At 38.7% G+C, this 9,787-nt stretch overlaps 1 protein-coding gene and 1 pseudogene across 2 annotated transcripts; one reads left to right on the top strand and one right to left on the bottom strand.

Annotated features, from left to right (window-relative positions):
* Positions 1 to 821: 821 nt before the first annotated feature.
* Positions 822 to 5,493, top strand: LOC306882594 (zinc transporter ZIP9-like). Its single transcript, XM_079437313.1, has 8 exons — positions 822 to 890; positions 973 to 1,076; positions 1,410 to 1,515; positions 1,698 to 1,871; positions 2,932 to 3,000; positions 3,455 to 3,540; positions 3,892 to 4,026; positions 4,787 to 5,493. The coding sequence occupies exons 1-8, from the start codon at positions 881 to 883 to the stop codon at positions 5,036 to 5,038; spliced, it is 936 nt and encodes a 311-aa protein (XP_079293439.1). The 5' UTR covers positions 822 to 880; the 3' UTR covers positions 5,039 to 5,493.
* Positions 5,494 to 7,989: 2,496 nt separating this feature from the next.
* On the bottom strand, positions 7,990 to 9,518 carry LOC306882580 (annotated as a pseudogene). The gene has a single exon. The product of its transcript is annotated as an uncharacterized misc_RNA (transcript).
* Positions 9,519 to 9,787: the final 269 nt, after the last annotated feature.

Genomic DNA, 9,787 nt, shown 5'->3' on the forward strand with positions numbered 1-9,787 from the left:
TTTCAGGCCTATACTCAAAAAGTGGAACCGACAGTTGGCTTTAGTTTTAGCGGTTTTTGTTGTTGTTGTTTTTTGCAATGGTTCGGTCAAAACATTCGACTGCACTGGACTATGTTTACGAATGATATTACCTAGAGAAACAGATAAAGGTCATTCATGTCTTTCTATATTATTTTATAGTAATTAATTCAACGCTTTAAATTCAGATTTTCTGTATGAATCTAATAACAGGCATTAACCGCGCTCCTGTCGTATTATTTTACATTCACATAACGTTTATAAGTTATATAACTTACACTTAAATGTCCTTATGACAATATTATTAGTGAATTATGTATTTTATCTATATTTGTCCTCTTACCTCAGACGGTGTGCGCGCGTGATCTAACCTTCAACAACGGCTTTTACGTGATTGAGAAATTTAGGTCACGTGTCCATCTAAGACCATTAATATGAATATTCACAATTTGGCAGTTTATTTTATTTTTTTTAATGATTTTTTTTCTTTCTTAACGTAGACAAACCTATGCAAATAACGTTATAATGTGGTTATATTATTTTGGTATTCATTCACAAAAGCCTAGTTCAATTAAGTTAAGTACATAAATTTAATTATACTGATACATTTTGTTAGACTTGTGTTTTGAGTCGATTTACACCTACACATTCATATAACACAGTACTGATGACATACATACTAATAAACAACAAAAAATAAAACTAGTGACTCGGTTCGTAGATGAGTTGAATCAAAGGAACCGATTCTGTCAAATGATTCGAACTGTCCCCTGAGCATTGGTGTCATGTAATGCTGTTCGTCTGACTCTGGGGGTGTAGTTTATAGAGTTATGGAGGGTGTTGAGACGTGGAGAACTCCACTATGCCTTCCAGTGAGTGCTCAAAGAGGATATTGTGTCTTTCTTTTGTGTTTTAGATGTGATGCAGCCTGATTGTGCTTGGTCTGAAGAGCAGAAGCAGTCATGGACGGAGCTTGGGCTGTTATTCTCATATCTCTGGCTATGTTCGTGGGATGTTTCATGCTTGGGATAATTCCTCTATTGATCAATTTATCAGAGGTAAGAGGATCAGTATTCATATGCAACAAAAGCTGGTGTGTTAACTTTATACAGTACTGTAAAGCAGAGCAGACCAATGTATCAGATGCAGTTAAAAACAATGAATATACAGTACACCGCATGCATTACAAATCTAGTTTAACTATGTTAGATTTGTACTCTGCACGTAGCTGGTGATAGTTTCTACTTTGTCTGTGTAAATCTCTTAGCAGCAAACACAATTGAGTAACAATTGTATATCAGCTTACAGTGTTATACTGTAAAACATAAAACTTGAAACACATTGAAAGACAAGTTTAAAGTTATTTTACGACATTTTCTCCACCTTTACAGCAGAAACTGCAGCTGATTACTGTGCTGGGGGCGGGGCTTCTATGTGGCACTGCCCTGTCAATCATCATCCCAGAGGGGGTGGAGTTAGTGCAGGAGTCATGGAAAGGTGAGACTAGCCATCTTCCTTTTATTTATTCATTCACTTCCCTATTCAGGGAATGAATATGCACATTTTTACAATGTCTTTGTTTACTTTTATCTAAAGTAGGTTACCAGTTAAAACTCACTGCTGGTAGCCTCATATAGAGCAGACAACCATTGAACATGTTTCTTCTCCTCCTCATGTAGACTGGTATTGCTCTGCAATGGGAGAGAATCAAAATATCTCCGAATCAAATTCAACACTTCATCTAATCGCAAAGAAAGGTCTGCGTCCTCATTTCATCATAGGAGTCGCTCTCGTCTCGGGCTTTACGCTCATGTTTGTGGTGGACCAGATTTCCAAATACTGCTCCATGCACGGTACCTCAAAACTTCTTCTCGTTAGAAACACATTTCAGTACTTATCCCCTCACTTCTTCCATTCAGAGGCTGTGTTGAGAAAGAAATTTCCCCGTTGTGGGACGAATAAAGGGATATCTTAATGTATAACAGACCCTCATTTTTGCAGACAAGTCCTGTCCAGGGTTTTGGCATTGTTTTCTCTCTACAGACTTCATATATTATATATGTGTTTGCATTGCTTTGGCCACTCTCTGTAGAGCCCACCTCTTCACACACTACAATTGGTCAATTGTGTACAATGCCCTCACGCTATTCTTTTCAGTTATTAAGTATAAAAACAATAGGAAAACAAATCAAAAACCTGGACAATTTAGAAATCCCTGCCAGGACAGGTCTGGGAAAAAAGGTTGACTGGTCACCCTAAATGTATCGCATCGGAAAGGCATTTATTTTCAATAAATTTGGAGAAAATAATCAAAAAGTTGAAGTAGTTCCAGTAGGTGTAGGGAGGGCTTTATTGTCCCAAGAAGGTGAATTAACATTATAATTTACATTCAATACTTTATTATTGCATATTGTTTTATAATTGTTCTACAATACTGAGGTGCATATAATTGCCTGCTATTTTAATATAGCATATAGCCGCTGCCATATTTTAATAGCTTTTGAAACAATATACAAAACAAATCTGTTGTATGCTATGTTGTTTACTTCAGCAAGTTGCATCCAGTTATCATGTCAGAAATAAAACATTATTTTGCATATCTGAGTCATGTTTCATGCCAAAATCAAAACAGAATTATAAGAAATTGCATTTTTTTTTTCATAAAGAAAATGTGGTCTGCTTTTACTTTTACAGGATTGTCATGTGTTTCAATTTACAGTATATTACTTTAATGTGATCAATTTCATTCTTAGTGTATTACTGAAATCGTAAAGCACAATTGTGAGCATGCATTATGAATTTAATTTATTCCACTCGGCTGAAGATGGATATGGTGAAGTCTGTGGAAAACAGCCGGTGTGAAATGCTGTCAGATGCTCTCTTGAGAACGTTTGTGTTTGTCTTGTTTCCCAGAACCCCGAGCACGCATGTACAGTGGCAACAGTGTTACTGCCACCCTAGGTCTGCTTATTCACGCCGCAGGTAACAAAGGCTTCACTTCCACTATTATGTTCCATATCACCAGACAAAACAGATTACATTACAGTGAATCATGCCAGCAGTGCTTGTCCTATTCAAGTCAATGAACATTGGGTTTTCAGTTCTGCTTAATAAGCCTACATTGTGTTTTTATCACAGCATCTGTCCTATAATGCACAAAAAGGGACACTGAAAACAGACTAACCTCATTTGGTTTTCATGGCTAGTACATTTCTGTTTTCAAATATCGGATTACCAGGAGTGCCAATAAAAAACATTAAAAACTATGTTTAAAGAGTAGTTTTCTCCAAAATGAAAATTCTGCATTTTAATGCTAAAAATGGCTCGGTTCAGTTTGATGTCTGTTTTTTTGTCAGTTGTGGAGAGAAGCCCACAGCTGAAATTGTGTTTGTGAGGAACTTATTTGCATGATATTCCCATTGCCTGTGCTTTCCAGCTGATGGTGTTGCTCTGGGTGCAGCTGCGGCCTCAGCGCAGGTGTCCGTGCAGGTTGTCGTGTTTTTTGCTGTCATTTTGCATAAGGTGAGATTGCTCATTTTTGTCTTATTTATCTGTATTAATTAGCTCAAACAGTAAAGCAAAGCAAGGTGATGGTTTTGACACTCACAGAATGCATTAACTGATAAAAATCTGTACTGTAAATACAATAACAAGTAAGTATTGCAAGACATGCCTTCCCCCCTCCAAAAAAAAGCTTAATCTAAAACTAGAGAATAGAAAAAAGAAATAAAAATGTAATATATGAGCCAATAAAGACTTGTGTCCACTGCCATGCCTTCGTTGCAAAATGTAGTACAATTGTGCAATTACAATCAGTGACCAATTGCTTTCCTTTATCTAACACATTCACTTTTGATCTCTCTCTCTCTATAGGCTCCAGCGGCGTTTGCTCTTGTGTCTTTCCTCATGCATGCAGGTCTGGAGAGGAAGACTATTCAAAAGCATTTACTGGCATTTTCTGCTGCTGCGCCGCTGATGGCCATCAGCACTTATTTTATCCTGAGTGCAGTAAGAAACCTCAGTTTCTCCTTATTTGTTCTTTGAAGCTTTAGTTCCAGTAGAATAGCAAGTCAAGCATCAAAATATGCACACAATGCAGTGTTATTGTAGTGTATTATATTATATTAAAAGCAAATTCTAAATAGGAATACATTTATTTTTGTATTGTCCGTTTAAAATTTTAATTTTAATAAGCTTTTCTGTTTTATTAGTTTTTTTTAAATATGAGTTTTAGTCATTTTAGTACTTCATCCTACTTTTTTTCAGTTAGTTGTAAAGACAAGCAGGTTTTCAGCCAATGTTTACCCTTAATTTTATTTCAGATTTTTTTAATGCAACATGAAAATGCAACGTTTAAAAAAATGCTTTTTAATTTTAGTCTTTGTTTGTTTGTTTGATGGCACAATGACAACAGGACCTCTTGAGATCAGGGGCCAGTTGCATAAACATACCCATTATATTAAGGCATCTTTCTTTTCAGTATCGAAGATGTGATGACTGCCTTGTTAGACTAGTCTCAGCGGTTTATGCAACTGGCCCCTGTTCTCACAAAGTATCAGACATGTAAACCATTGAACCAACATGTTTTTTTTGGGCTGTGGAGAGAGATTTGTTTCCTGAACATTACAGTACGTGTACATAATACCACATTTATTTCCAAAGAGCAATAAAAATATCTGTTTTAGTGAAACATTTTCCATTGAATTTTTGTTTTTGTTTTTTTGGAATGATCTAAAGCAATGAATACTTCTTTTTTTTATCTTTGCAGTCTAATGGCTCTTCTCAGAACCGCCTGAGTGCTACAGGCATTGGCATGCTGTTCTCAGCTGGGACTTTCTTATATGTGGCCACGGTTCATGTTCTGCCAGAAATCAACAGCAGAGGGCATCAGAGCTCCACTCATCATACAGGAACCGGAGCCCACCAGCAGCAGGGCGGTCTGGGCATCACAGAGAGCCTGACTCTCATCCTGGGGACTGGACTTCCTGTGCTGTTGGCCCTCGGACTGCCTGATGATTAATCTAAAAACAGTCCAACAGCCAAACATGTATGTTTTGTCTGATTAGTGTTCTGAAACTCCCCACATTTTCTGTTTAACTATTCGTTTGAACTAATTGTTTAATAGCCGAGAAACAAACTACAAGCCTGTGGTGTTTTTATGTGCACATGTGCATTGTCAAAGACAAAAACATATTATGAGAACTTATATCTAGAATCAGATTTTATTTTACCATAGAAATGAAGTAATTTTTATCACTGCCATAAAGTTGCAAAACTTAAGTGGAATACATTGCTCTTTTTCCCAAGAATTTTAAAATATTGTTTATTTTTGTAATAAACCAAGAATGCTTTGTATTAATATAAACCAATGTTTATTTTGAGAACTACAAAGCAGTGCAATCTGAAATGCATGCACATTGTGATGGCACAACAATCTCTGTGGTACGCAACAATCTATTAAAAGCCATAAAAGCTGCTGTTTTGTGTGCACTTGTTGACATAAAAATCATTTGACCTTAAGATATAAATGTATATATCTGCTGCTGATATTTTCTTATTTTTCATATTTTTATTTAGCTTTTATTTACTTTCAATTTAAATTTATTTCAGTTTGCTGACAACATTTTTTGTTTTTAATTTACAAATAACACTGGCACAATGACCTTACCGACCTCAAGACGATATATCAGCTGTAGATAAACAATACACCAAGAGATGTGCAACCTATCATTATTATCAGAATACATCTCAAAAAATTAGAATAACGTGAAAAAGGTCAATCATTTTTGTCACTCATTTCAGAAAGTGAAACGCATATATTATATAGATTCATTACATAGAGTGAAATATTTCAAGCCTTTATTTCTTGAAATTGTGATGATTATGGCTTACAGATAATGAAAACCCAAAATTCAGTGTCTCAGAAAATTTGAATATTACATAAGCTTAGATCAATTAAAAAAAAGGATATTTTAAACAGAAATGTCAAGCTTCTGAAAAGTATGGTCATTTCTAAACACTCAATACTTGGTTGGGCCTCCTTTTGCATGAATAATGCAGCGTGGCATGGAGGTGATCAGCCTGTGGCACTGCTCAGGTGTAATGGAAGCCCAGGTTGCTTTGATAGCGGCCTTCAGGTCATCTGCATTGTTGGGTCTGGTGTCTCTCATCTTCCTCTTGACAATACCCCATAGATTCTCTGTGGGGTTCAGGTCAGGCGAGTATGCTGGCCAATCAAGCACAGTAACACCATGGTCATCGAACCAGCTTTTGGTACGTTTGGGACTGTGGGCAGGTGCCAAGTCCTGCTGGAAAATGAAATCAGCATCTCCATAAAGCTTGTCAGCAGAAGGAAGCATGAAGTGCTCTAAAATCTCCTGGTAGATGGCTGCGTTGACTGTGGACTTCAGAAAACACAGTGGACCAACACCAGCAGATGACATGGCAGCCCAAATCATCACTGACTGTGGAAACTTCACACTGGACTTCAAGCAACATGGATTATGTGCCTCTCCACTCTTCCTCCAGACTCTGGGACCTTGATTTCCAAATGAAATGCAAAATTTACTTTAATCTGAAAAGAGGACTTTGGACCACTGAGCAACAGTCCAGTTCTTTTTCTCCACAGCCCAGGTAAGGCGCTTCTGACGTTGTCTCTGGTTCAGAAGTGGCTTGGTAGCCCTTTTCCTGAAGACGTCTGAGCGTGGAGACTCTTGATGCACTGACTCCAGCTTCAGTCCACTCCTTGTGAAGCTCTCACAAGTGTTTGAATCAGCTTTGCTTGACAGTATTCTCAAGCTTGCAGTCATCCCTGTTGCTTGTGCACCTTTTCCTACCCAAATTCTTCCTTCCAGTCAACTTTGCATTTAATATGCTTTGATACAGCACTCTGTGAACAGCCACACTTTTCAGTAATGACCCTCTGTGACTTACCCTCTTTGTGGAGGGAGTCAATGTTCATCTTCTGGATCATTGCCAAGTCAGCAGTCTTCTCCATTATTGTGGTTTCAAAGAACAAGAGATACCCGATACAATTTATACTGTAGGGATGGTCATTAATTGAAACTCAAATGTAAATATTCTAATATTTTGAGATACTGATTTTTGACTTTCATGAGCTGTAAGCTCTAATCATCAAAATTAAAACCAAAACATTTTTTAAATGTTTTACTTTACATGTAATGAATCTAAAATATATGAAAGTTTCACATTTTGAAATGTTACAAGAAAAAATTAACTTTTTCATTATTCAAATTTTTTTAGATGTACCTGTATATTCATCTGAAACATGCAATTTGAGTTCAGTCAGTTATGGTTTAATTCAGATTTAGTTTTATTTTTTTTGTCGAAGTAATTTAACCCAAAGAATGCCCTGGCAGAATTTCTATCTAAATTGGTCTCAAATTTGCAACACAAAATCCATAAAAAATATCCACATAAAATCCATATAGAAATACTGTAAAATATATAATATCTGCTAAATGACTAAAAGTAAAAAGTAAAGAGTGTAAAGACCATCGACTCTACCGTGGGACTCCACCGGGCTAGGACACCGGCAAAGGATATAAGTATCGCTTTTTATTTTTATTTTTTTTCCTTTCTATGTTTACTATTGAAATGTTGTTGTATGCATTTGTCAATTTTATTTAATTTCTGTATTTTCTTAAATGGGTGTGTAGAGTATTTACAGAGTGTTAACCTTTAGTTTTAGTTACTTTTTCTTATTTGTAAGTCGCTTTGGATAAAAGCGTCTGCTAAAAGTAAAGTAAGTAAAAATTTTAAAGTATTCCAAAATTTTATTGGTTAATAAAAAAGCTTATGAATTGCCTGATAAATACATCTTCAGCCTTGTAAACAACAAATCTGAATGAAAAATACATCAAACTGGTTTACATTTAAACTATGAAGTTGTTTTGTTTGGCTCCATTAATACTATCATAATTCTTTTTCTTTTTTTTTGTTCTACACTATTCATATTTTCAGGTGGCCCAGTTGAGCGGACAGCTCGGCTTCTCGTGCCATCTGGTCAAAGGTGCGATGGGACGTCTGCTCCCTCACCCTCTCCCGCATGTAGCAGGAGGCATGAGCCACCTTCCGGCTCCGCTCCTGGGCCTCGGCCCTCTCTTTCTGCAGCTTCTCCCTGCGCTGTTCCTTCTGCATCACGGCCTTGCATCTCTCCTCCCACTGCGCTTTCTCCTCCTCCAGGACTCTTTCTCGTAGTCTGCTATGGCTGAGCTTCTTCTCCTGGTTTTCTCGTCTGACGCCTTGAGCTCTTCGCCGCCGTTGCTCCAGGGCCTGCACCACTGCACGGTCCGTCTACAGCTGACAATGTTGCACCAACATTCGATCCCTGTTCTCCCTCCTCACCCGCTGCTGCGCCGTCCACATCTGCTCCTCCTCTTTCTCAGCACGTGATCGCATTTCCTGCACCCGCGCCTCTAGAAGCAGCATGTGGTTCTCCTTGGAGCATTGCAGCTTCTGCTCCAGTCCTTTTCGCTTGAGCTCCTTCTCTGCACGCTCCTGCTCTTCGACCTCCTTTTTCAGGAGGAGGTGTTTGAGTAGCTCCCTCTGGTTCTCTTGCTCGAGTCTCCTCCTTTCTCTCCTCTCCTGCATTCGCTTGCTCCTCATTGCGTGATGTTCTTTGTCCTGCGCCTCCTGCAGCTCCTTCTCTCGCTGCGCCTCCTCAATGTGCTCCATCTCCCGCAGGAGCCTCTCTTGGTAGCGTTTGCACTCTTTTGCATCCCTGCTCGCCACATCAAGCTTGAACCTGCGTCGAGCCTCCTCCAGCGCTCCTCCAAGTCCTCCTGCCAGCGGCGAATATGTCGCAGAAGTTCTTTGCGTCGCTTTTGCTCCATGTGAGCTCGCCGCTCCTCCTCGTGCCTGTGCTCCTCCTCGTGATGTTGCTCCTCAAACATGCTCTGGCGTAAACGAAACTGCTCCTCTTTGTGCTTGGCCAGCATCAATGCAGCAATCTTGTGATCTTTTTCTTGGACGGCGATGCTTAGTTTGCGACTGATCTCCTGCGAGAGGCTCTTCAGCCGACGCTCCGTCGCAGGAGATCGGGAACCAGTCTGAGACCGAAATCGCAGACTATACGATCATTTGTGAACCGTGTCTCTCTTGGGCATTTGGCTTTGACTCTCAGCTGTTCGCTCTAGGACGGTTTCCAGGCCTGTGAATGGTTTTACAGATGACTTTCTATTCCAGCCCTCTTGTATGATCCGCTCTCTCTCCTCTCGACACAAGCGCAGTCGTTCTCTTCTTCCTTTCCCGTACCCCTCATATAATGCAGTCACTTCCTCCAGAGAGGACTCCTGGTTTTCATCAATAAAGTTTGTGAAGGATCTGAACAACAAATCAACAGGTTTCACTCCCAATCTTGCGCAGGCTTCAAGGGAACGTGGACTTGTCAGAACATATCTGCTGTCTTCAGCTTCAGGAGAGTTTAAATTGTTTAAATCCAAATGCAGGAGAGGAGAAATTGATCTAATATGCTCCATTAATAACAGAGCTCAACCTACTTTATGCATTTGGTCGAGACTGGTTTACAAATCCGTCATATCTAGTTGCTGTTACAAAACAACGACATAAATCGCAAGTTAATACAATTTAACTCTGAATTTTCGATGTCACGTGTGAACTTGAGAAATAACTTCAAATATAAATTGAGGTAGTGAAAAGATCCTGGAGCATTTGTTTGCATGACATTTGCTTTGATATTTAGTCATTTAAACACTCTTTTCATATATAAAATTGACATTAAACCCTT

This window comes from Barbus barbus (assembly GCF_936440315.1).
Source record: "Barbus barbus genome assembly, chromosome: 16".
Classification (NCBI taxonomy): Eukaryota; Metazoa; Chordata; class Actinopteri; order Cypriniformes; family Cyprinidae; genus Barbus; species Barbus barbus.